Source organism: Mustela nivalis (assembly GCF_964662115.1).
Source record: "Mustela nivalis genome assembly, chromosome: 15".
Taxonomy (NCBI): domain Eukaryota; kingdom Metazoa; phylum Chordata; class Mammalia; order Carnivora; family Mustelidae; genus Mustela; species Mustela nivalis.
Window position 1 is genome coordinate 29,844,768 of NC_139034.1, and position 20,809 is coordinate 29,865,576.

General features: G+C 34.5%; 1 protein-coding gene across 3 annotated transcripts in view; it reads right to left on the reverse strand.

The window, feature by feature from the left end:
* FNDC3A (fibronectin type III domain containing 3A) overlaps positions 1 to 20,809 on the reverse strand; it is a 173,755-nt gene that overhangs the window by 131,841 nt on the left and 21,105 nt on the right. For all 3 annotated transcript variants that reach the window (XM_082701580.1, XM_082701578.1, XM_082701579.1), the window contains exon 2: positions 9,017 to 9,154. In XM_082701580.1, coding sequence (XP_082557706.1) covers positions 9,017 to 9,115 — 99 coding nt within the window. In that variant the 5' untranslated portion in view covers positions 9,116 to 9,154. The remainder of the gene's footprint in view (positions 1 to 9,016; positions 9,155 to 20,809) is intronic.

Here is a 20,809-nt window from a genome sequence, read left to right on the forward strand (position 1 = left end):
TTGGGGGGGTGTTAAACATTTCTAGTGCTCCATTTTAATTCTTTTACTGTTTCTTTTACTAGATTTCTTTCTTTTTTATTTTCTTAGTCGATGCCCTGGGGATCACAATTAACTTCTGTTTGTTTGTTTGTTTAAGATTTTACCCATTTATTTGTCAGATAGGGATCACAAGTAAGCAGAGAGAGAGGAGGAAGCAGGCTCCCCACTGAGCAGAGAGCCTGACAGGGGGCTTGACCCCAGGACTCTGGGATCATGACCTGAGCTGAAAGTAGAGGCCTTAACCCACTGAGCCACCCAGGCACCCCACAATTAACTTCTTAATTCAATTTCAATTATATACAAAAACTTTGTTCCTCTATAGTTCAGTTTTTGCCCCCTCCTTTGTGTTATTATTTTAATACTATTTACATCCCTATACACTTATAAGCCAATCAATGTAGTATATAATTATTTACTGCAAATGTCTTTTGAATCAGAAAAGAATTAAAAATAAAATATATTTATTCTATCTTTGAGCACACCTATGTAGTTACTTTTACTGATGTTCTTTACTTCATATGGATTCATTTACTGTCTTGTGAGTAGACTTACTGAATGCAAGCAAAGAACATTGAAAAAGCACTCACTAACCATTTCTATACGCCATTCCTAACCATTTCTGAATTGCTTTATTAGGGTCAACTGAATCACTACTTACCTAGAACCAAGTGTTTCAATTTTTGGATTAAAAATCAACTTCCTTTCTTAACCCAAAGTGACTTAGACTAGGGATCAGAAGACAGATTCTAGGGTCAACTCTGACACTAAGTGTGTAACCCTGGATAAGTATTCTTAAAACTTTAAACACTTCAGATAAAGCAAAATTTTGTTCTTTCCACCTCTTTCAATTAATCCCTTTCTCCTGAAAAGAACCACTTAACAGATGGGTATGTATCTGTTCAGAGCTTTTTTCCTGTGAGATACATATATTTATATATATGTACATTTTAAATCGCATGTTTTTTTCTTTTTCAGTTGTTAGTTTTTTATTGAAAAAATAATAAATTCATAACATTAAAAATTATTCAAACAATACAAAAGGGTATATGGTAAAATGTAAGCTCTTCTTTCTGGGGTTAGTCCCTGTTTATAATATTCTGTATATTTTCTCTGTTGTATGTTCATATGTGTGTGTATATTTCTCCCATTTTCAAATATTATTTTTTGAAAAACCACACAAATGCAGCACTTCAGGAATATGAATCTTGAGCATTCTATCTGGTGATTAAGATAATATCACAGTACTCTGAATATATAATCACTATAGTTTATCAATGAAAGAAAAATGTTTTGAGTTGAAAATGCAGACTACAACTTTTATTTGTACGTATTTATAATTTTGGACCAAAAAAACCCTTCCTTTTAAAGAAATCTTGCTTAATAGTAAGCTAATATAAGATCATGAGAAAAACTGTCTTTGTAAGAAGATTTCCATTTAATTTCTCTTATTATAGAAGTTTATAGTCAGATGCATTTTAAAGAATTCTGTAGATGTTTCATTTGAATCTCCCTATTTACTCAGTGCTGCTTATAAACTATTTTTTTTTAAAGATTTTATTTATTTATTTGACAGAGAGAAATCACAAGTAGATGGAGAGGCAGGCAGAGAGAGAGAGAGGGAAGCAGGCTCCCTGCTGAGCAGAGAGCCCGATGCGGGACTCGATCCCAGGACTCTGAGATCATGACCTGAGCCGAAGGCAGCGGCTTAACCCACTGAGCCACCCAGGCGCCCTAAACTATTCTTTATTTCCTCCTCACTTCAGCCCAAATTATATTTCTTAAGTCAATGTTTTCTAAGCATCTGCCTTAGGCTCAGGCCATGATGATCTCAGGGTCCTGGGAACCTCACACTGGGATCCCTGTTCAGTAGGGAGTCTGCCCCTCCCCTCTGCCAGGAGCATGCACGCTCTCTCTTCCTCTTATTCTCTCCAAAAAAAAAAAAAAAAAAAAAAAAAAAAAAGCCACCATATTCTACAGGATTCTAAGGCACACGGGATGACTAACTATTGTCACTTAAGTAGAGCGTTAGGAATTATTTTAACTGTGGAATATTTAGTAGTTGATCTAAGAAAACATTATTTTTAGAACAGAATCCACCAAAAGTTCATGACCATTATATTTCATTTCTTTAAGAAATTCTTCCCTTTAGAATTTGAGGACCTATCTTTCACAATAGAATTAAATATATACAATATGTTTCATTAAAATACAAAATATTTAATATTTTGAGTAGTAATTTTGTCATATTAGCTTTAATTATATGAAAACATTTACTTTTCAGATGAAATAATTTGCCAATTTTTCTTTTTTTTTTTTAAAGATTGTATTTATTTATTGAGAGATTTATTTATTTATTGAAAGAGGGAGAGAGACAGCATGATTGGGGCAGAGGGAGAGAACTCCCCTGCTGAGCAGGGAGCCCAATGCAGGACCTCCATCACAAGACTGCGATTATGAAATATGTCATGCCGAAGGCAGACGCTTAACCAACTGAGCTACCCAGGCACACCACCAATTTTATTTTCTTGAAAACAGGAAGAGATATGTACTTTAAAAATGAACAAATGAAATGACATTGGTACAAGTAAGGATATTATTTTATTGTTTTCTGCCAAATATAAAAATAAATTCTACTTCATTTAAATACTCTGGAACTCTTTAATTTTAATTGATCTTTAAACAGACTACCTTAAAATTTACATCCAATTTATAAGTCTGATTTTATTATGTCTTACAACAAGAACCAGCACAATATTTTGCATATAGATACTATAGGAATAAGTTGATTTTTTTAGTGCAACATAGCTTAATATAGTTTTTAAAAATATGTGCTTATAAAAAAACGTGATAAGGGGCACCTGGGTGGCTCAGTGGGTTAAGCCGCTGCCTTCGGCTTAGGTCATGATCTCGGGGTCCTGGGATCGAGTGCCGCATCGGGCTCTCTGCTCAGCAGGGAGCCTGCTTCCTCCTCTCTCTCTCTGCCTGCCTCTCTGCCTACTTGTGATCTCTCTCTGTCAAATAAATAAATGAAATCTTTAAAAAAAAAAAAAAACAAGACAGTTTCTTTAAAAAAAAAAGTGATAATATAAGCAGATTTTCAGATCTGTACCTAGTGTGTAAGGTTTTTTATATCTCTATGGCAAAGTTAATAGTTAATGCTGAAATTTTAAAAAAGTATCTGACTTTCTATTGTAACATCACAGAAAGTGGCATGGTACAGACATTCAGGAAAAACAAACTCTTGGGAAAGAAGAGATTGGTTTAGTGTTTATATTCTAATCTTTCCAAAAACCTCTAAGAATGAGGATTTAACAACTAGCTATTTTCTTTGCCAGGCAAAGCTATAGAGCACTTAGGATAATTTGGGCCACAAAATTTTTGGATTAAAGGTCTAGATTAGAATTCTGAGGCCCCAAATTACTGTCACAAAGGTGTAAACTATTATTTTTGAGTCTCAATAATCTCACCCCAAAGATTTACTAAATGTTTTTAGTTTGGTCAAGAAAGGACTTGATTCAGTATCTGATACAATGTAAGGGCTCAAATGGTAGCTGTTATTATTTTTATTATTTCTACTTATATATCCCCCAAACTTCAAATTCAACTAAAGATCTTTCATACACTCTCAAATCTCAAACCTGCTACTTCTGTTTTCCTTATTCTAGAAGATTTTATTATTTTTCCAAATATTTATGGCTTCTCCCAAGAGCAAGATTATGCTTCCCCACCTTTCTGATGGCATGTATGGTCATGTGACTTGCCCTGAATAATGAAACATGGGTAGAGGTCAGCATGATGGGTAGTTGACCATCATCTCTGCAACAATACCAGCAACATTCTATGTAGAAGCTAGGTCTTAAATGAAAAGTATCTGGAGTATAGCCACGGATAATTTGTTAAGGACGGGTAGTAAACTAGAGGTTTATAGGCATTTGTCACCATGAAATAACTTTGCCTATCCCAACCAGTAAGATTTATCTCAGTGACATGGCCTTGTAATCCACCTAAATATTCAATGAAGGGAAAATTCTTATCCTCTCTCAGTTTTGTTCTATGGCTGTTCATCAATTCCAGGCAATTCTACCTTCCTAATATTTCTCAAACTGTACATCAGTAATAGGACCTTAACCCAAATTTTCTATTTTATCTACTACTATAATATTTTCTTTTTCCAGGTTTGCTCCCCTTAAACATTTTAATCTGCATTAGTAAGATTAATTTATTTATTTTCTTTTAAATACTTCAAATGTGTATCACAATTTTAAGTGTTTAAATTGTTCTAATTTATAAATATAATAAAACTCAAATTTTCTTAAACACCTTAATACTGCTTAAATAACAAATATATACAGACTATCTCAGTAATATCAATACTCATTTCCAAACTTAACACAAAAGTATTGATAGAATGAGTTTGATTTACTTCACCATTTCTATACTTAGAGAAACTCTAGGCCCAAAAGGCTTCACTGAATAAGTTCTACCATAAATTCAAGGAAGGTATCTGAGATTTTGTTTTGTTTTTTAAGATTCTACATATAAGTGAGATTATACAATATTTGTCTTTCTCGGTTTGACTTACTTCACTTAGCATAACGCCTTCAAGGTCCATCCATATTGTGGCAAATGGCAGGATTTCTTTCTTTTTATGACTGCATATTATTCTACTGTACGTGTGTGTGTGTGTGTGTGTGTGTGTGTGTGTATGTATGTACACACATACCGCAACTTCTTTTTACCCATTCAGCCAATGATGGGGCACTTAAGATTGTTTTCATGTCTTGGCTTCTGTAAATGATGCTGCAATGAACATGAGGGTGCAGATAACTTTTTGAATTATTTCATTTCCTTCAGATGAGTATCTAGAAGTAGAACTGCTGACCATATGGTAGTTCTAGTTTTAATTTTTTGAGGAACCTCCAGACTATTTTCCAAAGCAGCTGGACCAATTTACATTCCCACCAACAGTGCATAAGAGTTCCCTTTACTCTGTGTCCTCACTAATATTTGTTATTTTTTGTCTGCCACAGTTACTAAAACTAGCCAATCCTAAGCTGTTACTCTACCCTGCTTTGCCTTTCCTGCAGAAACACAATAATGGCTTTTGGGCTACACTTTTCTCCTGTTCTGCTTCCTGATCAAAACCTGAAGCTTTCCTCGTGGTATGGTATAGCATTTTGTGCCCCTTCTTTAGGAAACAAAAGTAAAAAAAAATTCCTTCAATATTAGCCTCTCCATGTTATTACCCTGCCACCTTCATAAATTAAAAGCCTGCAGGTAAAGTGAGACAATTACAAAATAAAGTAACAAAAGATTAATGAAATGGAGAAGATTCTGGGGGGAAAAAAAGCTAAGAGGCTGAGTTTTGACAGATCTTAATTCAAAGTTTAAATGCATTCATTCCTTTTGGATAATAAGTAAACAGAAATTAGAGAAGGTATTCCTTAACTTAGGAAATGCTGAACCACACAAGAAACCAAAATATGTGAAGTTTTCTTTTGATGGCAACAATAATGAACAGAGCTGGGAAAATTTCATGGTTCTTGAAGCTCAAATTCCCTAACACAGATGTGGACGCTTTAACAGGGCAGCACAAGCACTTATGCATGCTTTACCTTCTCTATCAGGAAAGGATATAATCTCAAATTAAGCACATGCTTGAGAATATGAAATGGTACAGCCCTTTTGTAAAACAGGCTGGCAATTTCTACCAAAGTTAAACATAGCCTTACCATACAATCCAGCAATCATGCTCTTAGGTATTTACCCAATTGAATTGAAAACTTATGTCCATCCAAAAACCTGCATATGAATGTTTAAAGCGGCTTTATTTTATAATTGTTAAAAACTGGAATTAAGCTGTCCTTCAACAGGTGAAAGCATCAACAAACTGGTATATTCATCAATGAAGTATTATCCAATAATAAAAAAGAGATATTAAGCCACAAAAAGAAACTGTCTAGACCATATTGCTAAGTGAAAAGAAGTTGGTCTGAAAAGGCTACATACTGTATGCAACAAAATGACATTCTGGAAAAGAGAAATGTACAGGAACAGTAAAGGTATTGGTGGCTGCTAGGAGGGGGGCACAGTTGGGGAAAGCGGGATGGAGAAAGGAATGGGTAGAGTACAGGGGAATATTTAGAGTAGGGAAGCTATTCATTATAATAATGTACTGGTGATAAAAGACATTGTACATTTGTCAAAACCCACAGAAGTATAAAATACCAAGAATGAACCTTAATGTAAACTGTGGAACTTTTATAAATGTTGGCTCATTAACTGTAACAAACGTACCACACCAATATAAAATGTTAATAGAGAAAACTGTGTGGAAGATGTGGTATGAAAGAAATTCTTTGTTCAATTTTTCTATAAACCTAAAACTGCTATAAAAATAAATTCTAATAATTAAAAGGGGGGAGGAAGGACGATTCTACAAACACAAAAAAAACAGCTCAGATGTTGCACTCAGAATGAATGATAAATATCTATTACAACTTCCCTAAAGGCAGTACGAGTAGCAATGATGTCAGGTGGGATTCTTCTTGTATGATTCATTAGCCAAAAGACCCATGTATATAATATGACATATTACCTAATATAGAATCAAAAAATATTGATGAAGTGATAATCTAAAGGGATAATCTCAAGAGGTGGAACAAAAATCATCCCATGATATTTTCCAATAAACAGTATAATATTCCCCCCAAAAAAGTCAAGATGTGGGACATTCTGTTATCCTGAATTTTTAACATCATGCATGTACATGAAACTTCCCCTGTCAATATCTGTCTTTTAGTTTGTTTCTCTACTACAGGCACCAAACAGGTGGTATCACATATCCACAGACAAGCTCTAACTTGGCCATGCTTGGCACACCAGTAACTTCCTAAGTTAAGACAAAGAACTGCCTGTTGTCAAGTTTATTAACCTCCCACCTCTGTTACCTACTTTTGTTTGGTTTCTTACATTCAACCTGAGCTATCAATCCACTCTTTACTATGTATCCTTCATAACTATCTCTTAGGACGTATCCACTATAACTATCTGTTGATTTAAGACCTGACTCCTGACTGGCATATCTATAGAGTTTCCTCAGTCTTTAAAACATTTATCGAGTACTTCAATTCAGATTCAACAAACATTTACTGAGTTCCTTCAGGTTCATTTCACCCTTACAGATGGAGCCACTCTACGAAGCTATTATTACCTCTATTTTATAGAGAAGCAAACATATTCAGACAAGTTAGGTCACCCAAATCCAAATCTAAATCTATCCGTAAAGTCCACTGCTCCTTTTACTTATCTTTCTCTATCAAATTACAACACACTCTGGTGGTTAGAATCTAAGGCTTCACTCCACCTCCAACCTTTTTCAAATCCTACCTAAAAACATATCCCTTAGATCCACTGACACCCCCTCCCTACCCTCACCCCCTGATCTTCAAAATCCTATTCTAGTGGATTCTTCTATTCCCAGTTATCTTCTCTATATCCATCTACACCACTACATTGTAACATGATAGTTCTGGTGCCCTCAATATTTCAAGAAAAATTCTACCAACAGAATCTTCTTTTGGGGGAAAGGAAAGAATTAAGTCAGGAGCATCATGGACTTGTTACAGCCTGTTGTCTTTCCCTTTATAGACTATCAACTATAGTAACTATGTGAATGAACTGTAATTAATTGCTTAAAAGATTCTTTTATGTATTAGGTTATAAAAAACTTGAAACCAGTGACTGCCCTGAGGAAATACTGATAACTGAAGACACTCTCAGAGCTTCAAAGTAAATAGATATCTGCCACATCCATTATTTTTGCAGGTAAAAAAGTATCTTAACAAACATAGCTCAGACTACAAAAATCAAGTTTAGTGAAATGAGCTTGCTGCTAAGAGCTATTTCAGCATATGTGAAAATTAGAACCAAGATATACTGTTCATGCCATGCTTAAACAAACCAGCAAAATTCAGAACCCAAGCAACTGCTCTTGATTTTTCAATAGAAAAGTTAACAAAGTAGCCTTTAATCTTGTAGGCAAACCACTTAATTGTCCACTATAGATACTAAGGTTGTAAATTAACAAGATTTATTTTTCTTAATCTCCCAAGGAGGTAGGAATAATGTTTAGGATCAAAACCTTTGAGTGTGATCTTGAGACTGTCTAAAACTAATTTTGTTTCATCTGCAAAATAGAGACAGGTATATCTACCTCATAGGATTATTAAAAGAATAAGATCATTAAGTTCCAATACAATGTTTTTTACACACAGAGTACTCAAAATGTGCCTTCTTCTCATTATTATTTATTATGTCCTTAGTCTTTGTTTCTTCACCTGTAAGATTAAACACACTGCTTGGTGCATCACAGATATTTATGAAAGCCCATCATTCCCATCCTGTCAGCATTACTGGGGAAATGAGGAGTATAAAAACCAGTAAAACTACTTTTATAAAGCCCTGGGTTGGAGAAAAAATATACAAGCTCTCAGGAATTACACATTTGCTTTTGGGAGGGGGAGTCTGGTGAGAAGAGAAAAGTAGGAAGAAAAAGAAGACACAGTTTTATTATTGTATAATGTAGACAGTCATTTAATGACACAATTCAGTCATAATTTTATAATGATTTGACATAATGATTTATAATAATCATTAAAGTGCAGAGTTAAACTTAAAAACCAATCAGGGACTAATACATTGTCTAAAGTAAAACAAAAACAACTTTAGAGGCAACTAAAGATACACCAAGAAATGTAAACATTAATTAGCAAGACATTTTAAAAGCAACTTCAAAAACAGTCTCATTATTTCATTGTTTATAAAACCAAAACAACATTTTGAACTGGAGTTTAAAAGATGAATTAACAGGAACCCACTATTGTGAAGATTCATTCTTTTTTTAAAAAATTTGCACTCTTCTGAAAAAAATACATGCGTACAAGACATAAAGAAATAAAAGTTTCAGTTTCCTTACCTGTTGTGTTCCATCTGCACTTACAATAGGGGCAGACAGAAGAGAAATATCACTACTTAAAATCTGAGCTGTATCCAGTAGTGGTGGATGTTCTGCCATTATCACTGAGACATTAATATACTGGATAATCTTCCAATTCTGAAAAACAAAAATATATACCCATCTGTGTGTACATCCTCAAAAATATATTAAAGTATAATACATTCAAGATTTGTCTCATATCTAAAATTATATTCTTGTGAAAGGAAATTTTACAATACTCTGTTGACTATGTCTTGTCTGTCAAAAGAATGTTTAAGGAAAAACATTTCTTACAACTTAGCCAACTGTATGACAATGTATACAGGAAACATTAAAGCCAGTATATGGGGAGCCTGGGTGGCTCAGTGGGTTAAGTGTCTGATTTGGTTTCAGCTCAGGTCAGGATCTCAGGGTCATGAGGTCATGCCCTGTGTTAGGCTCTGTGCTCAGCAAGGAGTCTGCTTGAGAGTCTGTCCCCCTCTTTCGCCTTCCCTCTCTGCCTCTCCCCAACTGTTCCCCTCCCCGCTCATACTCCCTCTAATGTAAATAAATAAAATCTTAAAAAAAAAAACAATATATGAGCATCTTCCATTTAAATTCTATGTCTGTCTCTTTATCCCTTCCATTTCTATGCAATATTTATTTAACCACCACTATTCTAGCTAAATACTAGATAATTCTTAGTATGGGACAGGCAGTAAAATACAAAGACTAAATGAGCAATTCTACCAATAATTTTTTTCTATGAGCAGAAAAGATGATTATGAAGACCTAATTTCCTCCTCCATCACCTTTATCAGTCTCTAGAAACTACACAAGAATTATGATTTGTCACTGATTTCTCAGACAGAGCAGTATGGTAGAAAAATCTGCTCAGGGCTAGAATAAATACCTTCAAGTTTTAAGTTTTAAGCTCTGATTCTGGTCTTCTGTAGTTCTGGTTTTACTATTCTTTTCTAAGTGACACCTACTTTAAAATAAACCAGATCATTACAGTGATTAAAAACACATACATTTAGAAATTTTTAACTGCAGACACAGGGCCACTTACATAAAAAGTGAAAGACCTGGGGCACCTGGGTGGCTCAGTGAGTTAGGCCTCTGCCTTCAGCTCAGGTTATGGTCTCAGGGTTCTGGGATCAAGCCCCACATCAGGCTCTCTGCTCGGAGAGGAGCATGCTTCCTCCTCTCTCTCTGCCTGTCTATCTGCCTACTTGTGATCTATTAAATAAATAAATAAAATCTTAAAAAAGAAAAGTAAAAGACTTGATGTAAGCAAATTATGGTATATCTACCATATACAATATCAACCAATAAAATATCAGCTAATTACAAGAAAAGCTGAAGATAACTAAACTCGATCATAAATTTTACCAAATTCATAAAAAAAAGCAAAATTACAAACATTTTTGATGCTTGTAGGATTCTGAAATTCAGCAGCATCAAGATGTTTAACTTTTGTAAGATACTAAATTCATGTTATTTATTTTAAAGTCTTGAATCTTTGCAGAAACTCTCATACAGGTTGATTTAACCTAGAAAACAAATTTCTGGGGTGCCTGGGTGGCTCAGTGGGTTAAAGCCTCTGCCTTCAGCTCAGGTCATGATCCCAGGGTCCTGGGATCGAGCCCCGCGTTGGGCTCTCTGCTCCGCAGGGAGCCTGCTTCCTCTCCTCTCTCTCTCTCTGCCTGCCTCTCTGCCTACTTGTGGTTTCTCTCTGTCAAGTAAATAAAATTAAAAAACAAATTTCTATTTAGATATATAAAAATTGTTATAAGATTTCAAAAAATTTGATAGTTATCTACCTCAAGATTTTATATTGAAGACCACAATATTTTATATTACTTCATAACAATGCATGTCATTAAACATATTACATATTGTATATACATAGAATATACATATATTTATAATGGTTTTTAACATACATATATTATACATATGAACACATGATATATACATACATATATAAAGGGGCAAAATCTAACTTCTGGCTTAATCTATATTGCTGTATTTCTTAAAGTCTGATAAAATCAGTGAGAAATAAAAGTAAAGAAAAAAAAACAGTGAATAAATCATGTCAAATAATTTCACTCTGAATATGTAGAAGTTTTAAGACAGGAAAGAGTCAATGCATTATTTTCTCTGTTGCTTGTCAAACATTTAGGGAAGCTAACAGAAGTAACCAGAGAAAGTTTACAGATAAATCACTTTGTAAAATTAGTAAATTAAAAAAACAATTGAGTGCTTTTTATTTTGTCTTTATGTTATTTGTAATATTTTATGTAATGTCTTTAGCTGAAACTGCAAACCACCATTATTCCTTGAATTTTAGAGAGTAATGCTGAAGATACAATCATAGTTTTGGTTTCAAGAGGTGAACTGAAAGCTTACAAATACACAAATTTCTTCTGAACCTCTAGTTAATACCAAGAACAGTATTATTATAGATTAGATCTGAAGCCACATGCTATGTTTTAACATTATCATTCCACTTAAGGCATTATCTCTAAGTTTATTCTTTTCAAAGCTCTAATGCATCAGAAGTTTCACTTAGGAACAGCTTTCTTACATCGATATATCCACCACACTATGTGCAAAGGTTTTATTTAAGCCTGCAAATTAGAAACTACAGTCATGCTACTGAAATGATGCATTTAGAAACCTAAAAATTCCTTTAATCCTGTGTAGAGAACACTGTCAGCTTTTCCTCCAAATCTATTTCTTCTAATTGTTATTTCTAATTCCTACATTCTCATCTTGTGACTACAACCACTTATTTTAAGTTATGTATTTATTTTGTTTTTAATAATGTAATATTTGATATATATGCAAAAAAGGGGAGGAAAGACTTGATGCATCTGTAAATTTTCATGGAATGATACACTCCTATGGCTCATTTCAAGCTACTGTGGTTTAAAAACTGTCCTGAAAATTCCTGATTTTTAACAATCAACTTTTATATACAAGATGGTTCCATCACATCACTATTTTTATCTAAAATCTATGTATCAATATTTAGTATCTGTAGAGCAATAATATAACAAAATATTAACATTTGGGAAATCTGGATAAAGAAAAGCTAAATATCTCTATATTACTCTCATAACTTTTAAGTCTGAAATTTTAATTAGTGTTAAATTAGACAATATAAAAAAAACTAATACCAGGTAGAATGCAGATCTGAATGTAAAACAAAAATCTTCTAAAAGATAATATACAAGAATATCTTCATAACCACAGAAAAAGTGTTTTTAGACAGGGTATAAATTATCTTTCTTAAATCATAAAGAAAAATGAATACTGAGCTTCATTAAAATCAAGAACTACTATTCATTTAGAAATATCTTTAAGAAAATGAAAAGGCACACCACACAATGAAAGAAGCTATTTTCAACATATATAACTGAAAAAACAGCACATATTCTACATTTATACAGGCCTCCTACAAACTGACTTAAAAAAAATATTGAAAAATGCCAAAAGACTTCAATATGTTCTTCACAAAAGTGGAAATTCAAGAGACCAATAAACATACAAAGAGATTCACAAATTCATTAACTACTAGGAGAAAGTCAATTAAAAATCATAATGAGATGTCTTCATACATTCCCTAGGACCATAAAAATGAAAAAGATTGACTGTATCAAGCATCAAGGAGGCTATGGACAACTGGCACACTCAAATGGAACGAGAGTGGAAATTCATAAAATCACTTTGGAAACTACTTTGATATTCTTTTTTTTTTTTTTTAAAGAATTTTTATTTCTTTCTTTGACAGACAGGGATCATAAGTAGGCAGAGAGATAGGCAGACAGGGGTAAGCAGAATCCCTGCCGAGCAGAGAGCCCTATGCAGGGCTTGACCCCAGGACCCTGAGATCACGACCCAAGGCGAAGGCAGAGGCTCAACCCACTGAGCCACCCAGATGTCCCTGATATTCTTTACCAAAGGTGAACATATAAATATTCTATGACCCAGTTATGATCTAGTTACTAGACTCCTAGTCTACCAAAAAGAAATGCATGCACACATGTACCAAAAAAAGTACATGAAGGTGTATAAAGCAGCACTACTCTTCACTAGTTTTAAACTGTAAATAACTTAAATGTTCCTGGATAGTAAATGGTAAATTTTATCTAATTCATCCAATGGGCTACTATACAGCAATGAAAATTAATGAACTAGTGAACAGGAAACAACACAGATAAATTTCAAAAATACAGTTTAAGTGAAAAACAGACAAAATACATACAGCACTTTATTTATTTGAACTTTATAGAAGTTCAAAATAGAATAAAAACCACTCTGTGGTGTTTAAAGTCAGAATAGGTGACTGTCTTTGAAGAAGGATGGGAACTTGGAGGGGCAGGAAGGTAGTTTCTGGGGTGCTGGTACAGTTCTATGTCTTGGGAGGCCGTTATGTGATAATTAACCACTCTTACCACATCATTATGTGAAAATGCCATTGTGAATTGAGTTGTATATTGATATGTACATACTTCTCTGTGTCTACTTCAAGGAAATTATTTTTAGAAGTTAACATAACCACATGGTCACCTCCGTTGATGCAGAAAAAAGCATTTTACAAGATCCACCATCCTTTGATGATTAAAAAAACCCTCAACAAACGAGGAATAATAGGAAACTACTTCAACATAATAAAGGCCATAGATGAAAAGCCCACAGCTAACATCATGCTCAGTGGTAAAAGACTATCAGCTTTTCCTCTAAGACTGGGAACAAAGCAAGGATGCTGACTCTAACCGCATCCACTCACAGTATTGGACATAATACTGAAAATCCTAGCCAGAGCCATTAGGCATGAAAAACAAAAGACATCCAAATCAGAAAGGAAGAAGTAAAATCATCTCTGTTCACATATGACATGATCTTATGTGTAAAAGAAAAACTAGAGTCCATTAAAAAGCTGTTAGTACTAGTAAATTCAGTAAAAGTGCATGATAAGAAACAAACACAGAAAAATCAGTTGCATTTCTATGTATTAACAATGAACAATCTAAAAAAAGAAATTAAGAAAATAATTCCACTTAACGTAGCACCAAGAAGAATAAAATACTAAGGAATAAATTTAACCCCCAAAGTAGGAGATGTGTATACTGAAAACTGTAAAATACTGCTAACAGAAATTTTCAAAGACACAAATAAATGAAAAGATACTGTGTTCACAGATTAGAAGATTTAATATTGTTAAGAAGTCAAGACTTCGGGGCACCTGGGTGGCTCAGTGGGTTAAACTGCTGCCTTCGGCTCAGGTCATAATCCCAGGTCCTGGGTTCGAGCCCCACATCGGGCTTTCTGCTCATCAGGGAGCCTGCTTCCTCCTCTTTCTCTGCCTGCCTCTCTGCCTACTTGTGATCTCTCTCTGTCAAATAAACAAATAAAATCTTTAAAAAAAAAAGTCAACACTTCCCAATGCAATCCACAGGTTTAATGCAATCCCTATCAAAATCTCAATGGCATTTTTTGGGGAAGAAATAGAAAAATTCATTCTAAAATTTCCTACAGAATCTCAAGGGATCCCAAATAGCTAAAACAATTTTTAAATAGAACAAAGTTAGAAGACTCAAACTTCCTGATTTTAAAAAACATTACAAAGCAACAGTATTCGAATCTGTAGTACTGGCATAACAACCGACAAATACACCAATGGCAAAGAACAGAAAGCCCAGAAATAAACTTTCACATGTCTAGTCAAATGATCTTCAACAAGGGTACCAATTTAATGAGGAAAGAACAGTCTGTTTAACAAATGGTAAATAGGAAAACTGCATATGCACATACAAAATAATGAACTTAGATTCTTTTATGATATATAAAAATTAACTCAAAATGGATTAAACACCCAAGTATAAGATCTAAAACTATACATCTCCAAGAAAACAGGGGAAAAGACTGGACAGGACAATGATTTCTTAGATATGACACCTAGAGCAAAGACCACAAAAACAAAAATAGACATATGGAACTACAACAAACTTGAAAATTTCAGTGTATCAGAGTACACATTCAATGGAGTGAAACTGCAACCTACGGAATGGGAAAAAATATTTGCCAACTTAGCTCTGGCTGCTACAAAATACCACACACCGGGTGCCTTAACCAACAGACATTTATTTTTCACAGTTCTCTAGGCTGGGAAGCCCAAGATCTGGGTGCAAAGGGCTGCCTTTTTTGCCTTATCTCTTCTCATAGCCAAAAAGAGAAGGAGTTTGGGTCTCTCTTACTCTTCTTAAATTATAAGAGCACTAATTTCATCATGGGGTAGATTCTACTCTCTTGGTCTCAACTAAGCCTAATTACCCCACCCCCCAAGGCCCCGCCTCTTAATGCTATCCCATTTTGGGAGTAGGGCTTCATCATGAATTTTGGAAGGATACAAACAGTGTGTTCATACATTCTGCCTCTGGCCTACCAAAATTCCTGTCTTTTTTGTGCAAAATACATTCATTCCAACCCAAAAGTCACAAAAGTCTTATCTCGTTTCAACATAAACTTTAAAATCTCATCCAAATAAGATTTGTTTGAAACTCAAAGTACAATTCATCCTGAAGCAAATTCCTTTACAGCTGTAACCTGTAGAACCAGGTAAGTTGCATGCTTCCGAAATACATGTGTTTCCAAAATACAATGGTGAGACAGGCACAGGATATTTATTCTATTCCAAAGGAAGAAAGAAGGAAGAAAGGGATAACATAGCCCAAGCAAGTCCAACATCTAGCAAGGCGAATTTCTTAAGGCTCAAGAACAATCTCTGGTTTCATGCTCTGTCCTCCAGACCCAACGTGGTGGTGGCATCACACCCACAGACATTCATAAAGCTTGGTGGAGTCCTGCCATGCGGCTCTACTGAACAAAGGTCCCATCCTTTGATCAAGGAGAACAGCCCTGATCTTCAGGCCTCTATACTCTGGACCTGTGTTGGGAGTAGCAGCCCTGATGACAGGGCTTTTCCTGAAGGACAACACATGTTCACAGCCTGCCTTCATTCCCTTCCATTTTCTGTTTACTTTAGTCCCAGCCAGCACTGTTTCGCAGGTATAATTCCAACTAACTTCAAGCTGGCTTCTGCTGAGATGCTGATTAGGTACATGGTGCACAACCACACTAAAACCCGTATCAACTGGCTAGTCAAACATACTCTTGGTATTCTCTTCAGAGCGTGCTTTCTCATTTTTTGCAGTCTGGATAGACTGACATTTTCCAAATCTTTAAATTCGGGTCCCTTTTCGCTTAACAAATCCTTCTTCATTTCTCTCCTCTCACATTTTATTATAAGCACATTTCTCTCCTTTCACATTTTTTATGAGAAGGAACCAAGCTACTCCTTCAACACTTTGCTTTAGAAACATCCTCAGCTAAATATCCACTTTTATCACTTTCAAGTTTTACCTTCCATAAAACATTAAAACATGAACACAACTCAACCAAATTCTTTCCTCTTTTATAAAAAGGATCACCTTTTTTCTACTGTCCAATAACAATGGTCCTCATTCCCATCTGAGACCTCATCAGAACGGCCTTTATCATCCATGTTTCTACCAATATTCTGTTAATGATTATTTATGTACTATCTAAGAAGATGGAGGTTTTATCTCCAGTTCTCTTCTTACCTTTCTGAGCTCTCACAAGGTGCCATTAGTAATCCCTTAAAAGTAATCTTGGCTTTTTTCCAGCATGCACTTCAAAACTTTTCCAGCCTCTACCCATTACCCAGTTCCAAAGCTACTTCCACATTTTTAGATATCATAGTGTACCTCACTTATTAATATGATCTCCGTCAGTTTGGACTGCTAGAACAAACAACATACATTTATTTCTCAAAGTACTGGAGACTGGTAAATCCAAGACCAGGGTACCAGCATGGCCAGGTTCTTGATAAGGGCTCTCTTCCTGGCCAGCAGACAGCTACCTTCTTGCTTATCCCTACATGGCAAAGAGAGAGAAAGCTCTGGTCTCCTCTTCTTTTGAGTACACTAATCCATAATGGGGGTTCCACCCTCATGACCCCATAAACCTCAACAACTTCCAAAGGTCCACCTCCAAACATGATCACATTGGGGGTTAGGGTTTCAGTCTTTTGTCTATAACACTGTTAGATTTATTTTTTTTATTTTTTTTTAAAAGATTTTATTTATTTATTTGAAGAGAGAGATCACAAGTAGGCAGAGAGGCAGGCAGAGAGAGAGAGAGGGAAGCAGGCTCCCTGCTGAGCAGAGAGCCCGATGTGGGACTCGATCCCAGGACCCTGAGATCATGACCCGAGCTGAAGGCAGCGGCCTAACCCACTGAGCCACCCAGGCGTCCCGACACTGTTAGATTTAGATACAGTACTGTACTTTCTTACTCAGTCACTACCGTAATTCTGAATCTATATTAGTTTCTTTACTCAAATATTCTGCCAGGTTTTCTTACTCAAACTCCTCATTCATATTCATCTGTTCTACTTAAATTTGTTTTATCCTAAGGATGTTGCTATTAGGACAATACCCTAGGCATAGTAATGAGTTACACCTAGGGTTTAAAACTTCAACTCTAGTTGTTTAAAATGTGTATGGGAAAATGCATAGCAGGATCATTTGTGGATTACAACTATAGTGTAAGTGAGGGATCCATAGGAGAAATATGTACATTTAGATTTTTTAGAAGTCCAATGTCTTTTTCTGGACTTTTGATTTGTCTAAATCAAAGAAACTTAATTATAGGATTCTAAAAGCGTATCTAAAATCTACTACATACTCCAAAGAGTTCTAGTATCATATTTAAAATCCAAAATTTAGGAGTACTTGAAAGTACACATATGAAAAAACATTAAGTAAAAATGTTATAGTAGCAACTGTATTAAGATGATGTAATTATGTTTTTTTTTTCTCTATTTCCCCAACAGAGTGGAAAAGAAGTGGTTAAACCATTTTCATCAAAATTTCAATTTAAAAATAAATAGCTTGAAGTGCCCTAGGCAACTATAGTCATATTTGGCTTACTGACCATCTAAATGACATTTTAGGAAATTTCAATAAATTCCGCTTGAATTTTGACTTCATCCCAACTAATATTTATCTTACAAACTGATACCTAACATGTTATTTTTCCAAATTAGACCTCATTTTAAAAAAATGTTTGGATTTTTAAAAATTTTTCTAAATTTGACTATAATAAAAAAAGCACTTTAAGTCACCTGCGGTGGAATTTCCTGAAAGTCATGAGAATCACTCTGTGAAATCATTTTATCATTTCTTATGAGAAATTTAAAACAAATATTTCACAGATTTTATTTAAAAATAAGATGTTATTTTGTATTATTCCCAAGAATAATTGTTTCAACCACACCCATGTTAACTGTACTCCAGAAAAATGGCCCTTAAAAATAGGTTATTAGTTAAATTTAACTTTCTACGTTTTAATGTGAACTTTCACTAAGACATAAAGGACAGGTGTATTTTTTTTTAATTATAAAAGAAATGTACATTCATACAGAAAGTAAGAGGGAGAAAGAATTCTAAGGAAAGAGAGAATTACCAATGATTTTAAATGACTGATATCAAATAGGAAAAACAATTCTTGATTATTCAAAAGACCTACGATTAATTCAGGCTTCTTGCTCACTCTTTCATTTCTTTGGTTATTAAAAGTATGAAAGGAACACTGGTGTAATATATGGCACAAAAAAAAAGATTGCAACTAAGAATATTATGTTTTAAAAAAAAAAAGGAGGTAGTCCTCAACTTAGAAAGAAGGTGCCTTCCAACATTACATTTAGAAATCAGAAATATTTGGGAAAGTATTTTAATATGTAGTGGTTAAATTCTAAGATCATGCTACAAATGTTCAATTTAAGCTCTAAATATATCTTTCACAAATATTTTTGTTTGTGGAAAATTTCAAACATACACCAAAGCAAACATAATAGTAGGATGAATTCCCATGTCCTCTTCATCTAGCTTCAACCACTTCAACTCATGGCCAGCCTGGTTTCATCTATACCATCATCCACTTCTCCCTGTCTTATATTATTTGGAAGTACATTATATAATTTCATCTGCAAATATTTCAGGATGTATCTCTGAAAGACAAGGACTCCCTCCTCCCTTTTTAACATAATTACAAAACCAGTATCCTATATAAAAATCAGTAATTTCTTAAATTAAATATGCAGTGTTCAAATTCCAAATCAACTCATTTTGCTTGAAATTCGTTTGAAGCAGGAATCCTATTAAATGTAGATATTACTAATGGCTTGTTTTCATGTCTTTTACAAGCTCTTGTAATCTAAATTCTTTCCATTTGATTATGACTTCTTTAATGCAATGTTTTAAAAATCAATAAATGGTATCTGTCCTTAAAGGTGACAATAACTAGATTATATAGGTATAAATGATGAAGCTTTTTATCCTGATATTTCAAGAGGCATATCACTGTATGTCATTCTAAAAGGCTGTAACTACACTCCAATTATAAAAGGAGTCTGTATGTTAACATTTTCTTTCCTGGTATCTGAGCCCCTTATCTCTTAATAGTTTCTATATATCTTTAGTAAAGGGATAACTTCTCTTTCTTTAGAAGACCTACAATGTTATTCACAGTGAGTAAAAAAATACTGTAATACTTGGCTAAATAGAGAAATGAAAATACTGAGACAGTTTTACTGAGTAAGCATTTTGACTATACAGCTCTGTCCTCAATAAGGAAAATTTAGGACATGTATTCAGTTCTGTCCATTACACAGATGGCATATCTTACAAAGCATGTCTCTCCATCTCCGGCATCATTACCTCAGTTCCATCCTTCAACTCTTTTTACTCAGAGGACTCCAAAGCCTTTATGACAGACTGTATTTTCCAAAGATGGCTGTAAGATCTACTATCCCACATGCTCTTCTCGAATCTGGCTGCTTATTCATCAAGAGAGGCAAACTATTTCCCCTTCCCTTGAATCTGTGTGGTTTTGTGACTTGCTTATAAGTAACAGAATGCAGTGGAAGTAACTCTATGTGACTTCCAAAGTAGAATCAAAAAGTGTGATTCAGCTACCACCTGTTTGCTAAAACCCATCAGATACTTTTGGAGCCCTGAGCCACCATGTTAGGAGTCAAACTACCCTCAGACAGCCATGCTGCAAGAAAGTAGAGCCATATGGAGCAGCCACACATAGGTACTCTACTGGGCAGTGCTAGTCTTCTATTCCAGGGATTAGCCATTTGAGTGAATAAGCTTTCAGATGAGCCCTGTCCCGCGTCATCAATACACTGACAACACCTGCAGCTGTTCAATCTTGAGGCCCCAAGCATCATGATACATAAATAGGCTATCTTTGCTGTACCCTTTCTGTATTCCCGATCCACAGAATCCATGAATATATTAACACGGTTGTTTTAAGCAACTGTGTTTGAAGCAAATTGGTTATGCAGCAATAGTAACTCAAACAGCCTCATAACAGGATGCAATGGATTGCATATTTGTGTCCTTGAAAAAAAGAAAAAGTGTCAACCAATGAAGGTAATCTAGAGAACATTAGTGAGATGACAATTTTAAGATGACTAGAAAAATCTCAAATGGCCCATTTCTAAGATGAATATAGCAACAATATATTGAAACAAAGTCTTTTATATCTACCTACAATTATTGTTAAAATATTAAAATTTCATTACCACCCACCATTACTTTGTCTAAGAGCATATGTGGGCATCTTTCATTCTCTTGCACAAAAATTTTAAAAGGAGTAATGTGAGCATTTTACATCTTATTATGAAAA